This window comes from Bombina bombina, chromosome 3 (genome assembly GCF_027579735.1).
Source record: "Bombina bombina isolate aBomBom1 chromosome 3, aBomBom1.pri, whole genome shotgun sequence".
Lineage (NCBI taxonomy): Eukaryota > Metazoa > Chordata > Amphibia > Anura > Bombinatoridae > Bombina > Bombina bombina.
Genome location: NC_069501.1, coordinates 1,198,009,826 through 1,198,034,696, shown reverse-complemented (window position 1 = coordinate 1,198,034,696; position 24,871 = coordinate 1,198,009,826). Strand labels below are relative to the sequence as shown.

Below are 24,871 nucleotides of genomic sequence, written 5' to 3'. Positions count from 1 at the left end.
TAGAATCTAAGTGGGTGCAGTCTGTTGAGGGGTAAACCAATCAGAATAGAGTTGAAGTAGACTAGAAGTTTTGTTGTGTCTAAAAAGAGAAAATAGGGAATTTTAGAGAAATATTCTGCATGTAGAAGTGGCAGAATTTGGTGAGAGGTTTAGTAAGGAGTAAAGCAGGCAGCATATTAAAGTATTACTCTAAATCAGTACACATATAATGCTGATTTGATGGTGAAGTTGCCAATAATGATAGAGATTTGTGAGGTTGGTGTAATGTATGTTTTTTTAAATAGGGTCAAATTATATGTCTTTGGCTAATAATTATTCCAAATAATATTGCTTAATATCTAAAAAAGTTGAAATAATTTTTATAATTAGTTAGGTTGTCAGTTTACTTTACATAAAACATATTTATGTTTTATTTTAATGTAGTTGTCCCTATTACATCATTATCAGAACCGTAATAAGGTGTTTTATGTTGCAAGGAAAAATATTTTAGAGTATAAGCAAAACCGCATAATTATTTGTTTTTTAAAAAGTGTATATATATTTTATAATACAAAATTTAGAATCCTACTTGGTATCTTCTGTTCCTTCGCCCCCATTCATTTTCTCTTTTGGCTGTGCTGGGACATAGAGAGAAGCAACCTCTCTTTACATAGGCTTCTTAAAACGGCTAGACTTCAAGAGTGTCATATGACACACACGCTGATTGGATATTCATTGGAATTGTCATAAAAAATGTGTTTATCCAAGTAGGCTCAGAATTATCACTTTTTAGGGATAAAGTAGATTCCATATATGGCATTTTGGGCAACTCTCATTTGGTTTGGCATAGCTCCCCAAATTCTATAAACTGACCAACGAAACAAATTTTTTTAAAACCCAAGGTATTGACCTAGGCACAGTTGTTTTGTTTGTTCTCGCAGTAAGATATATGTTAACTGTTATCATATTATAAAGAAAAAAAACTTTTTCAGAAGTTATTTACACACAACTTGTGCAGTCATAGGACAAATCGTCCTAAAATCTTCTTTATGGTTTCCAGTGGTAAGGAGCTTGCTTTTCAAATAAAGATACCAAGAGAGCGAATACAATTTGATAATAGGAGTAAATTAGAAAGTTGCTTAAAATGGTATGCTCTATCTGAATCATGAAAGAAAGAATTTGGGTTTAGTATCCCTTTAATAGTAATAATAATAAGGATATGGAATAGCAAATTCAGTATTCAGATTTTTCTTCTTTTGTACAGATGGTGAGAGTGCACAATCCATTTCTCATGTGAATTACTCTTCTCTGCCACTAGGAGAGGGCAAAGATTTGTTTTTCATGATCCTTTAACTTTGCCTTTAACATGAGTTAGAATCATTACAAATAGAAATATAAAACAGAATACATACTTAAATGTAACACCATGTTTAAAATGTTCCCCTTTCATTTTTATTGGAATAAGCATTCTATAACAAATATACTGGCAAGGATTGTACAAGAAAGGATTACATTGGAATGCAGAAATTCAATTACAATTACTGATATGCAATGACTCTCTTTTTATTTGCAAATCTAAAGACTGATGTTATGAATTGGCTTTAGGAAGTATATTTTGTATGAAATTGGATTAAATCTGTATTTGTCCATCAACGGATTAGTGACGCTTTAAGAAATAATTCAAATAGCATGAACCAGTATAATTGAATGTAGAAATTACTTTTACAATTCAATTTAAGTAGACGTTAAACACAAAACATTTTTTATTCATATAAAAGGGCAGTAAGTAAATATATTACAATTATTTTATGCAAAAATATTGGTTAAAAGCACATTCCTAGGGATCAATTGCTTATTGGTGGAGAGAACAATTTCCACGTCTGAGCTGGAGGATAGAGACACAACTTTACTACAAAGTGAAATAGTAGATTTATTAAGCACAGGAACCAGTATGAGATCTAGGGGTGCCCTCAATTCTCAGAAGTGTAGAAAGGTATTCATTTGCAATGCAGTCTTCATGAGCACCCATAAACACCTGCTGCACATCATTTTGAAATTGGCAGCTCATCTGCATCAAAAGTGGGTGCTTACTGCTTAGATATTATGAGTAAATTTCTGGGGAGAGGATTTGCCCCCTCTTGTTTCCTCCTTCCAGAAAAAATAATAATACAAAACCATGACAGTACCTTCCAGCTTTTATACTGAGTTACCTCGCAAACATTGTTCACTGGAAGTTGTCACCAGCAAATGTAGGTATATACTGTAGGTATAGATATATGCAGATATATTTAGGAGTATCTATTTATAAATATATAGAACATATTCTGCTATGTGCAGAACTTTATTTTACACTAAATACACAGTATAATATTTTTTTAAAATAAATATGTTTTTACATGTTTTTATCTACCTAATTGCAAAAGGCTCCAATGCACTTATATGTCTATATATGTGTATATATGTATGCATTTGTATTTATGTGTTTATATGTGTATATATGTCTGTAAATACATAACTACACATATAAATACATAAAGATATATGTACACACATATAAACATATATATAGACATGTACAGTATATGTATGTATCTTAATGTTAAAGCCCTTTATCTGCCTTTTTTTCCTAACACCTGAGACCTCATTTCTTTGAGCCCTTATAACTTTTTTGTGCAATATTTTTTTTGAATATTTTATTAGATGGTGTTATAATGAGTGTAACTGCACACTGTAATGTATTTTTTATTGGCTAGATTACGAGTTTTGTGTTAGGGTTAAAAAGCAGCATTGAGAGGTCCCAACGCTGCTTTTTCCTAACGCTGGTATTACGAGTCTGGCAGGTACAGGTGTACCGCTCACTTTTTTTTCCGTGACTCGAACATACCGCAAATCCATTTACGTAAATTGCGTATCCCATGGCGTCCCTTCAATTCCGATTGGCTGATAGAATTCTATTAGTCAATCGGAATTAAGGTAGAAAAAATCCTATTGGCTGATCCAATCAGCCAATAGGATTGAGCTCGAATTCTTTTGGCTGTTCCAATAATCTAATAGAATGCAAGCTCAATCCTATTGGCTGATTGGATCAGCCAATAGGATTGAACTTCAATCCTATTGGCTGATTGCATCAGCCAATAGGATTTTTTCTTTGCATCAGCCAATAGGATTTTTTCTACCTTAATTCCGATTGGCTGATAGAATTCTATCAGCCAATCAGAATTGAAGGGGACGCCATCTTGGATGACGTCACTTAAAGGTACCGTCATTTATTGTTAGTCGTTGGAAGGAAAAGGATGCTCCGCGTCGGATGTCTTGAAGATGGACCCGCTCCGGATGGATGAAGATAGAAGATGCCATCTGGATGAAGACTTCTGGCCGTCTGGAGGACCTCTTCTGCCCGGATAGGATGAAGACTTCTGCCCATCTGGAGGACCACTTCTGCCAGCTGGGTGAAGACGTCTCAAGGCAAATTTGGCTTCATTTTAGCTAGGTAGTTATTAAATAGTTAATAACTATTTAATAACTATTGTACCTAGTTAAAATAAATACAAAGTTGGCTGTAAAATAAAAATAAACCATAAGATAGCTACAATGTAACTATTAGTTATATTGTAGCTAGCTTAGGGTTTATTTTATAGGTAAGCATTTAGTTTTAAATAGGAATAATTTAGTTAATTAAAGTTATTTTATTTAGATTATTTTAAATTATATTTAAGTTAGGGGGGTGTTAGGGTTAGACTTAGGTTTAGGGGTTAATATGTTTATTATAGTGGCGGCGACGTTGGTGGCGGCAGATTAGGGGTCAATAAGTGTAGTTAGGTGGCAGCGACATTGGGGGCAGCCGATTAGGGGTTAATAAATTATATCAGCCAATCGGAATTGAAGGGATGCCATCTTGGATGACGTCACTTAAAGGTACCGTCATTTAGTGTTAGTCGTCGGAAGGAAAAGGATGCTCCACGTCGGATGTCTTGAAGATGCTGTCTGGATGAAGACTTCTGGCCGTATGGAGGACCTCTTCTGCCCGGATAGGATGAAGACTTCTGCCCATCTGGAGGACCACTTTTGCCAGCTGGGTGAAGATGTCTCAAGGTAGGGTGATCTTCAAGGGGTTAGTGTTAGGTTTTATTAAGGGGGATTGGGTGGGTTTTAGAGTAGGGTTGGGTGGTGGGTTTTAATGTTGGGGGGGTATTGTATTTTTTTTACAGGTAAAAGAGCTGATTACTTTGGGGCAATGCCCCGAAAAAAGGACCTTTTAAGGGCTATTTGTAATTTAGTATAGGGTAGGGATTTTTATTATTTTGGGGGGATTTTTTATTTTATTAGGGGGATTAGATTAGGTGTAATTAGTTTTCAATTTTTTTAATTATTTTATTATTTTCTGTAATTTAGTGGGTTTTTTTTGTAATTTAGATAATTGTATTTAATTGTATTTAATTGTAGTTAGTTTAGGGAATTAATTTAATTATAGTGTAGTGTTAGGTGTAATTGTAACTTAGGTTTATTTTTATTTTACAGGTAAATTTGTCTTTATTTTAGCTAGGTAGCTATTAAATAGTTAATAACTATTTAATAACTATTGCACCTAGTTAAAATAAATACAAAGTTGCCTGCAAAATAAAAATAAACCCTAAGCTATCTACAATGTAACTATTAGTTATATTGTAGCTAGCTTAGGGTTTATTTTATAGGTAAGTATTTAGTTTTAAATAGGAATAATTAACTTAAAGTTATTTTATTTAGATTATTTTAAATTATATTTAAGTTAGGGGGGTGTTAGGGTTAGGGTTAGACTTAGGTTTAGGGGTTAATATATTTATTATAGTGGCGGCGACGTTTGCGGCAGCAGATTAGGGGTTAATAAGTGTAGTTAGGTGGCGGCGACAATGGGGGTGGCAGATTAGAGGTTAAAAAATATAATGTAGGGTTCGGCAATGTTGGGGGCAGCAGATTAGGGGTTCATAAGTATAATGTAGGTGGCGGCGGTGTCCGGAGCGGCAGATTAGGGGTTAATAATATAAAGCATGTGTCAGCGATGTTGGGGGCGACAGATTAGGGGTTAATAAGTGTAAAATGTAATGGTGTTAGGAATAGACATAACAAGTATTTCCCCATAGGAATCAATGGGGCTGTGTTAGGAGCTGAACGCTGCTTTTTTGCAGGTGTTAGGTTTTATTTCAGCCGAATCTGCCCCATTGACTCTTATGGGGAAATCGTGCACGAGCATGTTTAGCCTGCTCACTGCTACCGTAAGCAGCGCTGGTATTGAGGTGAGATGTGGAGCAAAATTTTGCTCTCTGCTCACTTTTCTGTGGCTTACGCCGGGATTGTAAAAACCCATAATACCAGCGCTGTCTGTAAGTGAGCAGTGAGCTGAAACTGCTCGTTAGCCCTGCAAGCCTTACCGACGAAAACTCGTAATCTAGCCGTATGTTAGCTATTTAAGGATTCATTGTCATCTACAATATGTGTGTATATATGAATATGTGTCAGATATCACTATGGGCAATCCTTGTTCATCATTATTTTGGCAACTTATTTTTGATATTTCTATGTTAAACTCAACATGTGCCTAAATGAATTATAGAATTTGATCTAATAAATTAATAAATTATGAGTATTTAATAAATTATGGGGACTAATACAATTTTCTTGTATGTAATAATTAGGGATGGGTGAATGTTTTGCAACAATAGCAAAAATGAAACAAATGTTAAAACATTAGTTTGTTCGTTTCGAATTTTGAATGTATGTACAACATTCTTTTTTTTTTTTATATATTCTTTTTATTACTTCATTTTCCACTTAATAACATAAAAGAAATCATAACAAAAAACATGAAAATTACAAAGAAAAAAACAACAACAAAATAATACAAATATACTTTGAGCATTACCGTTAATAGGGTCCATAAAAATAAACATACAAATATCAACATTAAAGGATTGGTCATCTTAATCTTCAATTAACCAAGCTAAGAACAACAACATGGACCATAAACTTATATGTCTCCTCTATTCTTCGCTAAGGGAGAACTTGGCACTACCAAGTCCCGACTAGGACCCAGTTTTACCATCTGGAATGCGCTGTTTCCTTGGAAGAGAGAGAAAAAAAAAAAACGTACCGACCTCTCTCCCCCCCTCCCTATCGAAAATCCCCTTCTCTGCCCTACTCAACCTCCCTGAAATTTGATACCCACAACGGGGGAAATTCTCCATGTAGCACTAAATCAGCGAAACACTGCGAACTTAAAAACGGCGATAGAATACTTTTCTGTATTTCTAATGAATAGGATTTAATAACTGGAAGCCAGGTGAGGATAAACTCACCGATCCGTTTTTCTGAAGTGTATTGTGTATAGAATGATTCAAATATAATCTGGGACTGAATCGCTTTAAGAAAGCTAATAAATGATGGGGCCTCGGGCAGCCGCCATTTCTTAAAAATAAGAGATCTGACTGAAAGGATAATTATTACAAACCGAGTTAGTAGTATGGGTTTTATCAGGGTCTCAATTTTAAGAAAAAAAACTATTTCAGGAGTCAATTGGATGTCTAAATCCAGTAACTGTTTAGCCCAATACTGAATTTTTTTTAACCATAATTGTCTTATTTTAGGGCACTGCCATAACATATGAGCCACATTGGCATTAGGATATAGACATCGCGAGCATGCAAAGGCTTGTGCAGGATAACATTGTGCCATCCTTAATGGGGAAAGATAATAATTATTTACAAATTTAAAATGCGACTCTTTCCACCCCACAGCAATTACGCGTTTATTAATTAAAGAAAAACTCTGCTTAATCATATCCACGTCTACTGTCGGGAACATACCTTCCCACCTTTTAATTATTTTTTCCAGAAATAACATACCCTGTTAATCAAGCATTGCCTCATAAATCAAAGATATTGATGTATTGCCACTTTTAAACTTATCTATACATCCCTCGACCTCCTTCCAGACTATCATATAATCCCTAATACTAGAGCAATTTATTACAAAATGACGAAGCTGGAAGTACGCAAACATATTATTTCTAGGCAAATTGGATTGTTGAAAAAGAAGCTCTGATGAACACATTTGTTGATTATTACCCAATACCTGTGCCACCCAAACCAGTCCAATCTCTTCCCATTGTTTATAAACTTTATACTGAATACCTGGAATGAATTCTGGGTTACCTCTTATAGGTAAAAATTTAGAAAAATGGGGATTCACTTCCATAATCTTACAACATTTCTGCCATGCTATTATCACATTTTTAATTGAAAGTAATACTGCCACTTTAGAGGGAAGATCCTTAATTACCCCGTGTAAGAGCGCTTTTAATGAAAATGGCGCTACACAATGATTTTCAAGGTCAGTAGTAGCAAAATTGTTAGAGTCCGTTACAACATTCTAACATTTGTTTAATGTAATAGTATTTCTAATGCTTTATTTAAATGTAATATTGAATTTGAAATTTTCTAATAATTCAATTAGAATTATGCAATATTTAAATTCGAAAAATTTGGATTGATATATTTGTAATGGTATTTCTAATGCTTTCTTTAAATGTAATATTCAAATTATGCAATATTCAAAATAGAAACATTCAAATTGAAATATTTGTATCTATTATGTATCAATTTACTAAATTCCATACCACATAAACTATTGAACTTCTGAATAGCACTTGTTACATTAGAAAATTTGAATGTGGACATTTGATCTAGTTATGAACATTCGAATTCGAAAGTGACATTCAAAAACTTTAAATAGCATTCGATTATAGAATTTTTAAGAAAATTCGTTCTTATTAACATTCGATTATGGAAATAGAACTTCTACACTAACATTCGTTCTAACATTCAAATTCGAATATAAACATATTCACCTATCCCTAGTAATAATATAAATTTTAACATCTCAATATTGTAATCATTTTCTTTTATAAAACTATAGTTCTTTTTATTTGTTTCCATGTACATATAATAATATTAAGATATTTTCAGCCACTGATAAAAAATCTTTTGTTCCGGTACCTGCTGTGTATAGGGCCAAAATACTGTATTAAGCTGTAATTCATTCAGGCACATGTTGAGTTAAACATAGAAACATCAAAACAGAAGAAAATACATTTTAAAAGAGGTTAAGAAAGATGGACACATCAAGTCTGCCCATATTTCCAATAAAGTGTAAACTTAAATGTATATTAAAGTACATTTTTATTCATGCATTAGAATTTATTCACGGCATTGCAAAATATTTAGACAAAAAAAGTATTGGTTTGCCATGCCAGGACACTGCCCTTGAAAAGCCTTTTAAATAAAATGTTTTATGGGTAATTACATTTTCAGTTTAATGTCACTTTAATTAATTCATATGATAAGCTTATTCTTATTCCAGGCATTCTGGATGTTCTCCACAAATTGTACTGCTTTTTTTTAATTTACAAAAATGGCAGGCTATTTAAATCTGGTATGATTGTTGCATAACATCTATGATTACACCCTTAAAGCCAAAATGCGCTAGACATATTGACCCCCAATTATGATACTTTGTTTGGACAAGGTTCTCATAAAGATAACCTGTTTGCACACCTCGGGGGCCTCTGCAGAAATTTAAGGTGACTGACAAGGCTCTGCTCTTTTGCAACCAGGCCCCCTGCTCTTGCAAAACTAATTTCACAAGAGCAGAGCTTGTCAGTCATACCAGATGAACAAGTCATGTTTGTCTGACGTTTGTGACCTCTGATGTTGCCAACACGTTAAGAAACTGTTTTTTCTTAGTTTCTTACGCAGCCTCAAAAATGGCAGCCATTGTCTGCACTTTTATTTTCCTACTCGGCACATTGTTAGTGAATTTTAATTAAAAGAAATTGGATTTTTTTTCCCTAGAAACTAGTTAACATCCCCAATTTTCAAGAGAACATCCATTAAAAAAAGATGATACACTTGCCCACTTCTTTATCTAACAAACAAAAGTTTAATGTCCATTTAATGCATGAAAAGCGAACGATTGACATCTCCCACCCCCTGATCCCTCCAAAACAGCTCTCTTCCCTCCCTCATTCCCCACTAGTTACCACCATCTTAGGTACTTGCACACAGTCTGCCAGTATGCAGTTTAGTTTTTTTTTGTTTATTATTATTTATCTTTTATATATATATTTTTTGCAGTGTAGTTATCCTCCCCACCCCCCCACCTCCCTTATCTCATAAATATCTCTCCCTTCCCACTAATTGAGGCCATCTTTAGTACTGGCAGCTGTCTGTCAATACCCATAAATGCTTATTTTTTATTTATTTTTTATTTTCTGTAGTGTAGTGGTACCCCCCTCCGGGGATCATTATATGGAGCCCCCCTCTCTTCCATCCCCCTTTTTCCTGTAGGGTAGCTCCCCATCCCTCCCTCTACCTTTATTTGTTTCTGTGGTGTAGGGCCCATCCCATTTCCTCCCCGTACCTCCTTACTCTACTGCTGGACTGCCCACCAGCCTTCCGGTTTCCCTCCCACACCACCCACTGGCACCATAAACAATCATTACAGACGGTGACACACACACAGTTTCATCGTCTTTAACGATAAGGCATCTGACTTCATATGGAACTGGAGCACCAATCGTGCCCTGTTTCCATATGAAGACAGAAGCGATGAGCTCAGGATCTCCAGCTCTCGGCTGTAACTTTACACCCAAGACTGCTGGAGCTTCCTGCAGCTCAGACGTATTATACAAGTATATATATCATGCAGTACAATAGGCATTAAACTTAAATTGACATAAAAAAACAACATTCAGATAGAACATACAGTTTTAAACAACTTTCCAATTTACTGCTATTATCACATTTTCTCTGTTTTCTTGTTAACCTTTGTTGAAAAGCAGGAAGGTAAGGAAGGTCAGGAGAGCGCATGTGATGGTGGCACTATTGTGCATGTGCACGCTACCTATCTCGATATCTCTTTAACAAAGAAAAACATGGGAACTATGCAAATTTTCTAAAAGAAGTAAATCAGGAACTTTTTTTAAATTGTATTCTCTATCTGAATCATGAAAGAAAAATTTTGGGTTTCATGTCCCTATAACTCAATGTGTTCAAAATAAATATTATCATATTTATTTTTAATGCTAAGAGATGTTTTACTACAGAATTTTAAGAAGAGATATCTACTTACTGCTACACGTCTTGTTGTATTTTGGATTTTCCTGCGGGTACCCCTTCAGCCTACACTGGAACCTATGCTGCCAAAATTCTTGAAACCATGGATTGCGGAGATTAGTTTCTGGCCTTAGCTGCAGGTAATAATCATCAAACCATTTCACATCAGGAGACTGCAGCTTGATTGTAATTCCTCCCGCTGCTTCACGCTGATAACCATCTGTCACATCGTACCTGTCTGCCCAGCCGTCACTATAGAGATAAATAAAATAATAGAATGATAAATCCTTAGTTATAATCTCACTATAGAAAATGATTGATATTATTATCTTTAAACCATTTATTAAAAGCACAACATAATTTAATAAGAAATAAGGGACTTATAAATAAATAAGATTCAAATAAATACAAAAATATTAGGTAATCTACTGCATTAAGGTCAATAGTGACTTTTTAAATATAAATAATAAATAGTTTTCTAGATTAGTCCTGCAAAGTTTAATGGAATTTATTTATTCACCGTTAACTTGCAGACAGTGGCGTATTTAGGTTTTATGCTGCCCTAGGCAGTCAAAATTCTGCTTCTCCCTTCCCCAGGTTTTAGAACATTTTCGGCCATAATATTTTTTGGTGAAGGTGTTTATTTTTTCATAGCTTTTCCAAAGTAAATGTACATGTTTAAGAGGTGTGTTTGTATATGTGTATGTGTGTGTGGGTTTATCATGTGTGTGTTGTGCACTGTGTGTGTGTAGTGCAGTGTGCTTGTATATGTGTGTAGTGCAGTGTGTGTGTTGTGCAATGTGCGTGTGTAGTGCAGTGTGCTTGTATATGTGTGAGGTGCAGTGTGTGTGTTTTGCAATGTGCGTGTGTAGTGCAGTGTGCTTGTATATGTGTGTAGTGCAGTGTGTGTGTTGTGCAATGTGCGTGTGTAGTGCAGTGTGCTTGTATATGTGTGTAGTGCAGTGTGTGTGTTGTGCAATGTGCGTGTGTAGTGCAGTGTGCTTGTATATGTGTGTAGTGCAGTGTGTGTGTTGTGCACTGTGTGTGTGTAGTGCAGTGTGCTTGTATATGTGTGTAGTGCAGTGTGTGTGTTGTGCAATGTGCGTGTGTAGTGCAGTGCGCTTGTATATGTGTGTAGTGCAGTGTGTGTGTTTTGCAATGTGCGTGTGTAGTGCAGTGCGCTTGTATATGTGTGTAGTGCAGTGTGTGTGTTGTGCAATGTGCGTGTGTAGTGCAGTGTGCTTGTATATGTGTGTAGTGCAGTGTGTGTGTAGTGAGACCGAAAAAGTGCTGCCCCCCAAATCTGTTGCCCTAAGTGCCTTGTTTGCCTAGGCCAAAATACGCCCCTGCTTGTACTATATTTAAAGGGATAAGACACCCACACATTTTCTTTTGTGAATATGCTTTTTTTTCGGGAACAGTGCTCTTGAATATGGATAACATTCTTGCAAATTGCTGCCAAATAGTGCTCCAGACACGTGCAAGCTCCTGATCTTACGTGCTTGCTTTTCAGCAAAATATACTGATACTAAAGAAAAAATTATAATAAAGTATATTAGAAAGTTGTTTTAAATTGCATGCTCTATCTATCTGAATCATGGGGGGGGGGGGGGGTAGTTGCAGAAATAATTCATGTAAAATGAATTCACTAAATGGTATAAGATGTGGTTATAAATCTCAGTGCAGCAGAGTCCTGATAGTTTTGGGGTAAAGAAGTGTCAGGATTATGTGTAAATATTATTTTTTTAATGAACAAGCAAACTTTGTAGTAGAGTTCATAGTTAAGGTTAAATTAGGATCTCCATATGGTCACATATATATATATATTTTAAATCAAACAGCAGTATTTTATGTTATCTTTGGGATCTTTACCTAATTATTTAGCAAGGTTTATGCATTAAAGCCTAGCATGTAAATGATATTATTAAATGGTAAAAACTTGCATAGCATAACATTTTTACATTCAGTTCTCACTTAATAAAAATGTAAAGCTTTGTGAAATATGTTACATGGACACAGAATTGGAGAGATTACTGCACCACCTTCACTTAAGAAAGGGAAAATGTAATTTGACTAAGATCTTAAAATCTCTTTTACAATTTTCTATAAAGAAGTAGATTTTTTTTTGATCTATCAAAGGCACAGGTGAAATGTGTAAGCAAATGAGCTATCTGTACACATGCCTTCCAGCCTCTGGAGCAGCATCACCTGACCTGACAAAATATAAGATGACTGACAAAGGATGATTTATAAGCCCTGCTCTTATGCAACTCTGCCTCTTGCTTTCATGTAATCAATTGCACAAGAGCTTATGAACTCCTTTTCCCCTCCAATCTCCCTGCTTCCTCACATTTCTGTCTATAGGACTTCTCCAGAATTGTCCCTATTTTGTGGAAATCACTGCACTATCTGTTGTTTTTCCTGTAAGCTAGTCTGATCAGGTCTGGTCTGACCAGTACAATTATACACAGAGTGAGACAGCGGCTCAGCGCCTTTTTTTGGCATGTCGCCCACTAGGAGCAGCCTCTTTTAGCCCAAGTGTGGCTTTCCCAGAAAATAACTTTCCTGAAGTATATCAGCCTGACCCCTCCTAATAAGGAAGATCCAGCCCCAACATGTCAAAGAACCCTCTTCTGAACAAAGAACATGGACACCACAGACAATTTTAAGGCCTTCTGTGGGCCTTCTACAGTAGGTACATTGGGCAGGTCCACATATTTACTTCAGGAAAGTTCTATTCTGTGAAAGGCACAAAAGGGCTAAAAGAGGCTGCTCCTAGATGATGATCTGACAAAGAACAAGTTAATGTGCTGTTGTTAGTTCCTGGTTAAACCCTTCTCACTCTGTGTATAATTGTACCGGTCAACCCATACCTAATCAAACCAGCTGACAGAAAAATGACAAACAGTGCAAGGTTAAAGATCTGAAAGTCTGCTTGACTTATGTGGTCTCAGTTCCTGGTTTAGGGTATCTCTCCATGTGTAAATTTGTATTCTCACCTGTACATAAACAATACATCATTCAGATCTCAAATGAGACTGCAGCACACAAATTGTCATGCTATAGGCACAAGTTTAGTTTGCCTGAGCCAAAAAAAGATAGATAGATAGATAGAAAGGCATGCAGACAGACATAATGATAAATGATTGATAGATATATGATATATGATATATAGATAGATAGATAGATAGATAGATAGATGATGGATAGATAGATAGATAGATAGATAGATAGATAGATAGATAGATAGATAGGCATGCAGACAGACATACTGATAAATGATTGATAGATAGATGATATATGATAGATAGATAGATAGATAGATAGATAGATAGATACATAGAAGGATAGATAGATAGGCATGCAGACAGACATACTGATAAATGATTGATAGATAGATGATAGATAGATAGATGATAGATAAATTGAACAATTTACATGGGAAAAAAAATGAAATACAAAATGCCTGCTAACCAAGAAATGATAATATGATTTTGGCCTTAGAACATGTTTGATAATCTGTTTATGGTGTATCATAAATTGCATTGTACAATGCAATACCTCTGCTGTATTCTAATCACACCAGGGAGCTGTGGTTAGTGTGAAACCCCTGAGGTATGTCTGGATTTGAGATTTCCTCTATTTAAGACAACACTGAATCAGGCCTCCCTTGGGGTGATTTATTTTGCGTTCATTAGGAAGCTCATATAAATCTAGTTACTTGGAGATATGCAGTATGTTTTAATGAGTAAAAAGAAAAGAGCAGCTTAGAGCATTAAAAAAGCCATCCCAGATTTAAATAGCAGTTTAAATATTATGAGAGCTGTGGAATAGATGATCGCCAATTCCCTAAAAGCCACAGATACTTGGTACACATTATTATAACAGGCAGTCAGGCACAGAAGGGGACTCTTTAGAGATTACAGTGTGAGATGAACTTCGAAGTATGCATTGGAAAATATGTTTAAGGCATGAATAGATAGATAGATAGATAGATAGATAGATACAGTAGATAGATATAGATAGATAGATAGATAGATAGATAGATAGATAGATAGATAGACAGGCAGACAGATAGATGATAGATAGATAGATAGATAGATAGATAGATGATAGACAGGCAGATGATAGATAGATAGATAGATAGATAGATAGATAGACGGGCAGATGATAGATAGATAAATAGATATAGACAGCTAGTAGATAGACAGACAGACACACAGAAAAACACACAGACAGACAGACGTATAGATGATAGATAGATAGATACATAAATAGATATAGACAGACAGTAGATAGACAGACACACAGACAAACACACAAACAGACACGCAGACAGACACAAAGACAGAAAGACAGATATATAGACAGACAGACATATAGATGATAGATAGATAGATAGATAGATAGATAGATAGATAGATAGATAGATAGATGATACATAAATAGATATAGACAGACAGTATATAGACAGACACACAGACAAACACACAGACAGACACAAAGACAGAAAGACAGATATATAGACAGACAGACATATAGATGATAGATAGAGATAGACGGACAGACAGACACACAGACAAACACACAGACAAACATAAAGATGATAGATAGATAGATATAGACAGACAGACAGTAGATAGACAGACAGACAGACAGATGATAGATACATAAATAGATATAGACAGACAGTAGATAGACAGACACACAGACAAACACACAGACAGACACACAGACAGACACACAGACAGAAATAGATATATAGACAGACATATTGTTGATAGATAGAAATATACAGACAGACAGTAGATAGACTGACAGACAGAGAGATGATAGATAGAGATATACAGACAGACAGTAGATAGACTGACAGACAGATAGATGGTAGATAGATTCAATGAAGAAAAGTTGATGCCAGAGTTTAAGTTCCCAATCAAATGTTAAAAAAAAAATATTCCAAAATTAAACTCCACAGAAAATATAATAATATATAAATATACTATTTAATTGAGAGTCAGAATTCCCATGATTTTAAAGTTTACTTGGGAGCTTAAAGTGACATGAAAGCCAAAATGTTAATTTCATGATTCATATAGAGCACTCTATTGCCAATTTACTTCTTTTATTAAGTCTTCTTTGTTTGCTAGTTATCCTTTGTTAAAAAGCAGGGAGGTACGCTCGGGAGTGTGCACATATTTTGACAGAATAGTATACATTTGCAAGAGCGCAGCACTTTTTCCTGCAATATATTGCACCAGACATGTGCATGTTAGTAGGTATCTCTTCATCAACAAATACCATTAGAACAAGCACATTTGACAACTAATGTAAAAAAAAATAAAAAATTGTGCTCTGCCTGAATCACAAAAGAAAAATATTGTGTGTCATGTTCCTTTCAACTGTGACATTAACATGCTTTTTTACCAAATAATTTTATCTGTGCCGGCATTTAATGTGCGTGTAGTGCATGTTTGTGTTTATAGAAAATTCAAAGGCGCTACTGAATTGGTTTCAATTCTTCTTAATTAATGTGAGTGGCGCATATGCACATATGCACCACTTGTATATGAAATATAATTCATAGAGGAAGTAGTGCTGTGTATTAGGGTTAATCAACAAAGAGAAAAAGGACAAGAAAGGATTACACATAAGTAGCACTCTAGCCATGAAACTTGTGTGAGGGAGGTAGAGCCATTGCGTTAAAATATAACTTTTATTACAATGTTTATAAATGGCTTGTGTGTTTAAAAAAACAAAAAATAAATAATGAATCATGTCCTACTCATGTAAACAGCATAAAGTCATACAAGTAATAATGTATATTATGTGACGTTAACTCTATGGGCTCCACTAATCATTGGTCAGGCGGACATGATTCGCTATCCACCAGACCTCGCTGCAAGCAAACAGCGAACATTTCCCAAGCATTGCACTAGCAATGATTATGCAATGCCGCCCCCTGCTTGCTGACAGCCAATCGGCCACTAGAGGGCCTATTAATCATTCTGGTCAGATCAGATCAGGATGATTTCAATCCGCCACCTTTTAGGTCTTATGACCACTGCTACTTAGCAAATGTTTTAGGTGAGCCTGAAACACAGGGGGCTGAAGCTGCTTTCACACCTTGAAAAATGGGGCCCTATGTCCATAAATCTAAATGGAATAAATTAAGTAGTCATCAAAAATGAGATGCCTATCTCTGTCAATAGAACGGTACCTTTTTATTGTTCATAAACACACAGCCCATGTAAAAAGGGATATAAAACCCATTTCTTTCCTTCATGGTTCAAATAAAGCATGCAATTTTAAGCAACTTTCTAATTTACTCCTATTATCATTCTTTCTTCATTCTATTAGTATCTTTATTTGAAAAAGCAGGAATGTAAGCTAACAAGCCAGTCCATCTTTGGTTCAGCACCTAGGTAGTGCTTTTTAATTGGTGGCTAAATGTAGCGACCAATCAGCAAGCGCTACCCAGGTGCTGAACCTAAAATGGGCAGGCTCCTTAGCTTTCATTCCTGCTTTTCAAATAAAGATACCAAGAGAACAAAGAAAAATTGATAATAGGAGTTAATTAGAAAGATGCTTAAAATTGAATGCTCTATCTGAATCATAACAGTAAAAAATTGGTTTCAGTGAAATTCCAACCACTGCTCTAGACCGTTTTAGAATACCCACAGCCAATCCCGTGGTCACAACTGCAAGTTTTTAGAGAGAGTGAGACTACTTTACCCTAAGACAAAGAATTTACAATTACAAAACCCATTTTGTTTTTCCACATTTCTAGTAGTTCTTGTTTGCTGTGTGAGATATCATGAAACCCAACTTATTTCGTTCATGATTCAGATAGAGCATACAATTTTAAACAACATTTCAATTTACGTTTATTATCAAATTTGCTTCATTCCTTAGGTATCCTTTGTTGAAGAAATAGCAAAGCACATGGGTGAGCCAAGCACACGAGGCATCTATGTGCAGCCACCAATCAGCAGCTACTGAACCTATTGTATGCTTTTCAGCAAAGGATATTAAGGGAATTAAGCAAATTAGATAATAGAACTAAATTGGAAAGTTGTTTAACATTGCATTTTCCTTCTGAATCATGAAAGAAAAAATGTGGGATTAGTTTCCCTTTAATGACCGAAATGCCAACTAATGAAACACTATAAACGATAGGTGAAGCGAGCATCTATACATTTTGAAACATGATCTCGCCTTAACAATGAAGCCTTTCGTGAGCTTAAAGAGACAGGAAATTCAACATTTTATTTCATGATTTGGATAAAATATACTGTTTCAAACAACTTTCCAATTTACTTCTATTATTAAATTTGCTTCATTATCTTGTTATCCTTTGCTGAAAGAACAGCACTGCACTACTGGCAGCTAGCTGAACATATCATGTTTGCCAATCACAGAGACAAATGTGTGCAGGCACCAATCAGCAGCTAGCTTCCACTAGTATAGGATATTCTTCTTTAACAAGTGATACAAAGAGAATGAAACACATTAAGTGCCTTAAAATGACGTTCTTTTTGAATCCTGCCATTTTAATTTTAACTTTCCTATCCCTTTAACAAATATCCATTCCTCTACCCCAACACACATGCACTCGGACACAATCCAGATGACACACATATTAAGCGTAGAGTAACCGTACTTCACATTAAATGACATTCTCAAGTCCTGTTTCTGTGCTGTAACACACATAGCATGTTATTAAGGTTAATGAGCACCCTCATTAGGACACAGCAACCCTTGTCTTCTGCTTTGCAAAATCTGTTCACAGCCTACATAATTATTCTGAAAACTGCAGTTCTACCCACATGCAATCATTTGTTTGCCAAATCTCTGACTTATAGTAGTTTAGCAGTTATTTTCAGACACCTCAGCACATGCCACTTTTTCATATGCATTTAGTCATCATGCTTAAATAAGGATTTTTTTTTTATCATTTAACTAACAGAGATGAAAATATACAGTACATGAAATTGAAATATCCCTGAAAGATGATACACTTTGATTTGAGTGCATGTTTTTGATCAGGGCTTTGAGACCTATGTATGCAGAGCACATATCTGAGGCTAGACTGGTACTAGCATGGTGTTTTGGTTGGATGCTATGACTGACTGAGTGTAATGCCAAAAGGCAACTGTTTTATTATATTGAACAGGATTGCAATCCATAAGACATCATGAAAAATAATGGATGATCTTTGGCTTAAAGGGATATGAAACCCACATTTTTTATTTCATGGTTGAGATATAGCTTTTGATTTTAACCCCTTAGGGGCCCGGCATTTCAGACTAAAACTTCCCCAAAAGACCAGAGCATTTTTAGCATTTTTGCCATCACTACATTTAAACAGAAATATTTACCAATCAAAACTATATACAGGGAGTGCACTCAAAAGCCTGCCATCCATGGATTCTATCAGTGTTTTGATCTGTTCACCATCAACATTGCGTGCAGCAGCAACCACAGCCTCCCAGACACTGTTCAGAGAGGTGTACTGTTTTCCCTCCTTGTAAATCTCACATTTGATGATGGACCACAGGTTCTCAATGGGGTTCAGATCAGGTGAACAAGGAGGCCATGTCATTAGATTTTCTTCTTTTATACCCTTTCTTGCCAGCCACGCTGTGGAGTACTTGGACGCGTGTGATGGAGCATTGTCTTGCATGAAAATCATGTTTTTCGTGAAGGATGCAGACTTCTTCCTGTACCACTGCTTGAAGAAGGTGTCTTCCACTGGCAGTAGGACTGGGAGTTGAGCTTGACTCCATCCTCAACCCAAAAAGGCCCCACAAGCTCATCTTTGATGATACCAGCCCAAACCAGTACTCCACCTCCACCTTGCTGGCATCTGAGTCGGACTGGAGCTCTCTGCCCTTTACCAATCCAGCCACGGCCCATCCATCTGGCCCATCAAGACTCACTCTCATTTCATCAGTCCATAAAACCTTAGAAAAATCAGTCTTGAGATATTTCTTGGCCCAGTCTTGACGTTTCAGCTTGTGTGTCTTGTTCAGTGGTGGTCGTCTTTCAGCCTTTCTTACCTTGGCCATGTCTCTGAGTATTGCACACCTTGTGCTTTTGGGCACTCCGGTGATGTTGCAGCTCTGAAATATGGCCAAACTGGTGGCAAGTGGCATCTTGGCAGCTGCACGCTTGACTTTTCTCAGTTCATGGGCAGTTATTTTGCACCTTGGTTTTTCCACACGCTTCTTGTGACCCTGTTGACTATTTTGAATGAAACGCTTGATTGTTCGATGATCACGCTTCAGAAGCTTTGCAATTTTAAGAGTGCTGCATCCCTCTGCAAGATATCTCACTATTTTTGACTTTTCTGAGCCTGTCAAGTCCTTCTTTTGACCCATTTTGCCAAAGGAAAGGAAGTTGCCTAATAATTATGCACACCTGATATAGGGTGTTGATGTCATTAGACCACACCCCTTCTCATTACAGAGATGCACATCACCTAATATGCTTAATTGGTAGTAGGCTTTCGAGCCTATACAGCTTGGAGTAAGACAACATGCATAAAGAGGATGATGTGGTCAAAATACTCATTTGCCTAATAATTCTGCACTCCCTGTATATATATATATATATATATATATATATAAACAAATATATATATATATATATATATATATATACACAAACATGGGATGCTGAATGGGTTAATGTAAATGCAGGGGTCTGTTGAGAACCGCTGTGAGTGTGACCTGATATTTGAATCAGTGTACTGTTATCTAAATGATTCATTGGAGTTACAGTACACTGAGTCGTTTGCAAACAGCACTGCAGGAAACAAATCTGCGGCTCTACAGTTCACCTACTGAACATGAGGTAGAGCCTCTACCTCATGTTCAGTAGGTGAACTGGTGAATCGGTTCATGAACCGGTTCAGTTAATCGAACCGTCCGAAATGAACCGATTCACCCAGAAGAACCGAACTTCACATCACTATAATAAACTCTTGATTGAAGATTCTAAACTAACACCTCACTTTACCTCTTCCTATCACTAACACAGGCAAAGAGAATGACTGGGGTGGGAGGGAAGGGAGGAGCTATATATACAGCTCTGCTTTGGTGCTCTTTGCCTCCTCCTGCTGACCAGGATCCGATATCCCATAAGGATGAAATCTGTGGACTCGTCATATCTTGTAAAAGAAAGTATAATGGCTTTAAATTGATAACACCCTGCTGAAAAAAACACCAACAATGGAAAAACCCTACACATGTTTCTGCATATGAGAGCATATTTTTTTCTACACCTAGAATTTTCTGCGGTCTATATGAATAGCCTCAAATTCTTCCTTTATCTTTAGACAACACAATGAAAATGTACTCTTAGATAAAAATATTTCCAAATGTAATCATCATTAAACAGTTTTTCATGTGAATTATAACGCTCTAAATATGTTTTTGGTGTTTCTTTTATCTATTGTTATTTTAAATTATTTTTTTGTTGATTTGGCCTTTATCTTCCAATTTGAAGATTTCTTTCTTTTATTTTTAAATGCCAGAAAATATAGTACCTATAATATGAGTTTTTCCGCCGCGGCTGACAGATCAGGAATTGTTCATATGGTTGCTATGCCAACTAACTGCTGCAATCAAGAGAGATCTGCCCAGTGTTCCTTTGCCAAATTGAAGGACAGAAAGATTTATTTTATTTATGTGTTTGCACATTGCCTGTGTGTATTTTATTTTATTGTGTATATTTTATTTTCTTATAATAAAAAAAAAAATCTTTTCCCACCGAAACAGATTTATTGAAAGGTAGTATATGGCAGGTAGACACATCAGTACCTCTGTGGATAATTATTCAATTATTAATATGCAAATGATATTCCCAATAATTTAGAAACTCCAAATATAATAAATATGGAAATAAACATTACAATATATAAGAAAATGAATTAATAAATAAAATAATCAAAGAATAAAATTCCACATTCTATGCACCAACCACATAACATAAATACATACAATAAAGTGTTACACTCATATATACGCTATCTGATAATAATTATTCATATAAATATTACAAAAATAAATAATCATAAGGGTTATACGGTATTTTGTAAAAATGTTTATACATGTGTATTTATGTAGGTAGGTTTATGGTTTATATACACACACACATATATATATATATATATATATATATATATATATATATATATAACTGTATATATATATATATATATATATATACATATATATATACACGCTTACATCTATCTATCTATCTATCTATCTATCTATCTATCTAATACTTTGGAGCCCTTTCCACTCAAATGCTTGAAAACAAGAAAAATAACTTTTAATAAACTCTAATATTTAATAATGTGTTTTTCTTTGTATTTGTATGTATTTTTTTCAGTTTGCGTGCTGCATTGAAGTCTATGGGGAGAATAAGTTAACACCGTTGCAATATCTGAAGTCCTGAAGATAGCTCATTGGCTTTTACTTTCGTGCAAACAATTTAATTTCACCTTGCAATATGCATGCTAACCCACGAGTGATACAAATTTACTTCTGGCTGTATATGTGTGCAAGCCGAAGATCTAAGTAGCATACCATTTGTAATCTGGTCCTGTTCAGATAGAGCATGCAATTTTAAACAATTTTCTAATTTACTCCTATTATAATATTGTTTTTGTTCTATTGCTATCTTTATTTTAAAAAGCAGGAATGTAAGCATAGAGGCCAGACCATTTTTGGTTCAGCACCTGGGTAGTCCTTGCTGATTGGTGGCTAAATGTAACCACCAATCAGCAAGTGCCACCCAGTGTACTGAACCAAAAAGGGGCAGGCTACAAAGCTTACATTCCTGCTTTCTTAAATAAAGATAGCACAAGAACGAAGAAAATTTCATAACAGGAATAAATTAGAAAGTTGCTTTAAATTGCATGATCTATCTGAATCACGAAAGAAAAAAAATAGGTTCATTATCCCTTTAAAGTTTCAGTCCCTAAAAATACAACAACTTTCTCTAGTTGTTCTGTCCTAGACATGAGCCTACAATGCAGCTTAGCTGCACCCATTGGCAGTGTATGAGTGTGCTAGTATGCTATGTACCCACACTATTTACTGTGGCACCCCAGATTTGCAAGATAGTGTTTTTTCATGCCCAGTGCTCTTTGCAGAGTAAGCAAAGAGGTTGATAGAGAAGTGGAAATGTAAAAAAAAACAATACAAATAAGTAATAGAAAATGGGTTCTCAATATCCATTTCACTATTGATGCTTGGCCTTGAGGTTGTTTTTCCCCTCCAGATTTTATGGTCTAGCAGTTTTAGCGCCACCCAGGGGTGAAACTACAGGGGGTGCAGAGGTCGCAATTTTTTTACAATAAAAAATGTTGACCTGCCACTGCCTGCACTGATATCATGTGAGTGTAATGTGATGCTTCACTAGTGTCTCTGACTACAGGGGTTAGTGTTTCTGTTTTACCCATTGGTGTTTATGTGTGTGTGTATGTATGTATGTATGTGACTGTGTGTGTATTTATGCATGTATTTGTGTGTGTGTGTGTGTATATGTATGTATGTGCTGTGTGTGTATTTATGCATGTATGTGTGTGTGTGTGTGTGTATGTATGTGTGTGTGTGTATGTATGTATGTGCTGTGTGTGTATTTATGCATGTATGTATGTGTGTATGTATGTATGTGCTGTGTGTGTATTTATGCATGTATGTATGTGTGTATGTATGTATGTGCTGTGTGTGTATTTATGCATGTATGTGTGTGTGTATGTATGTATGTGCTGTGTGTGTATTTATGCATGTATGTGTGTGTGTGTGTATGTATGTGTGTGTGTGTATGTATGTATGTGCTGTGTGTGTATTTATGCATGTATGTGTGTGTGTGTATGTATGTATGTGCTGTGTGTGTATTTATGCATGTATGTGTGTGTGTGTGTGTATGTATGTGTGTGTGTGTGTGTGTATGTATGTATGTGCTGTGTGTGTATTTATGCATGTATGTGTGTGTGTGTGTGTGTGTATGTATGTATGTGCTGTGTGTGTATTTATGCATGTATGTGTGTATGTATGTGTGTGTGTGTATGTATGTGCTGTGTGTGTATTTATGCATGTATGTGTGTGTGTGTGTGTGTGTATGTATGTATGTGCTGTGTGTGTATTTATGCATGTATGTGTGTGTGTGTGTGTGTATGTATGTGCTGTGTGTGTATTTATGCATGTATGTGTGTGTGTATGTTTGTAGAACCAGCAAATTACAGACCTTGTTATTACAGCATGGGGGGACGGGGGGTAAACAGTGTCAGTCTATACAGTACCACTATATACAGTACGGGGGGCTGTACCATGTCACAGACTACTGTGGTCACTTTATAAAGTACTGGGGCGAGTAGGGTCAGGCCAGCCATCTCACCAGCAGATTACAGACTGTATCACTATCTCACTATATACAGTACTGGTGGGTTAAACAGTGTCACTATATACAGTTATTACAGTAATAGGGGGTCAGACCATCTCACAGACTGTGGGCACAGAGTACATTCTTTTGCAGACATGTAATCTGATTCACATTTTTTTTCTGTGTTAAATGTAAAAAAAAAAATAGATATGTATCAAATTCACTTTCTTTTTGGGAGGGATGGGTGGGCTTTCTTAGATTCTTGCACCTGGGCCCTGTGGTTTCTAGTTACGCCTCTGGTGCCACCTATGCCCCTACTTCACAATCTTGAGATTTGGGGGCCTATTTATCAAATGCCAGGCGTTAGGAGTTAAGGAGCAGCAGTCTTAAGAGCCGTAAGACTCGCATGGAATTAGCATCTTGGGATAGCATCTCTTTGGTAAGAGCAAGATGCAGCAAACTAGGCCTAGACTTATGGGAAATTGCATAAGTCAGCCACAAACAAGGAGTCAGAGAGACTGTGATCAACCAGGCAGACGCCAAGTCAAGGCTGGTTAGGGAAAAAAGATGAAACATATTGAAACTGGCAGGCACTAACAATATCAGAATTAAATAATGGTTTGCCATTAGAAGACAAAGAAATGTATTCCCTATTGACACTGGCATAAAGGACAGGAGCTAGAGATAGGGTTCGGAGTGGCTTAAACAACAGAAAACCATTGCCAGTTGGTGGCTTTTTTCTTTTGTATTGTTGCTATGACAACTCTTCCTGTTTGCAGAAATTTGCTGTCTATTTATATGAGTGCATTCTCTATTAGATAATTTACTCTCTGTTGTATAAATTTACTTCTTGCTTAAACAGAAACTGAGTAGGTGTGAGAGAAGCACACACATTGGAACTAGATTAAAAGGGGCATTCTTCCATAACAGATCTGATGTGTGTGTAAGAAGAAAACTTCCTTTTCCTGAAGGTTTATAGGTTATCAAGCATAATAATGTGAAAAATGTTAGAAAGTGAGAAATGCTTAAAAGGACATAAAACCCACAGTTTTTTTCTTTTATGATTTACATAGAACATACAATTTTAAACAACTTTACAATTTAATTCTATTATCAAATTTTTTCTGTTTTCCTTTGTTGAAAAGCAGGAAGGTAAGCATAAGAGTGTGCACGTGTCTGTTTTTTTAACAATGTTATACATTAGCAAGCGCACTAGATGGCAGCAATATTTCCTGTCATGCAGTGCTCTAGAGATGTTTATTCTACCTATCTAGATATCTCCACAACAAAGAATAACATGAGAATGAATTAAACTTGATAATATAAGTAAATTGTAAACTTTAAAAAAA

The 24,871-nt window shown here is 35.8% G+C and overlaps 1 protein-coding gene across 4 annotated transcripts in view; it reads right to left on the bottom strand.

The window, feature by feature from the left end:
- Positions 1 to 24,871, bottom strand: part of GRM5 (glutamate metabotropic receptor 5) — a 535,276-nt gene that overhangs the window by 145,112 nt on the left and 365,293 nt on the right. For all 4 annotated transcript variants that reach the window (XM_053705071.1, XM_053705069.1, XM_053705070.1 and 1 more), the window contains one exon: positions 10,141 to 10,376. In XM_053705071.1, coding sequence (XP_053561046.1) covers positions 10,141 to 10,376 — 236 coding nt within the window. The remainder of the gene's footprint in view (positions 1 to 10,140; positions 10,377 to 24,871) is intronic.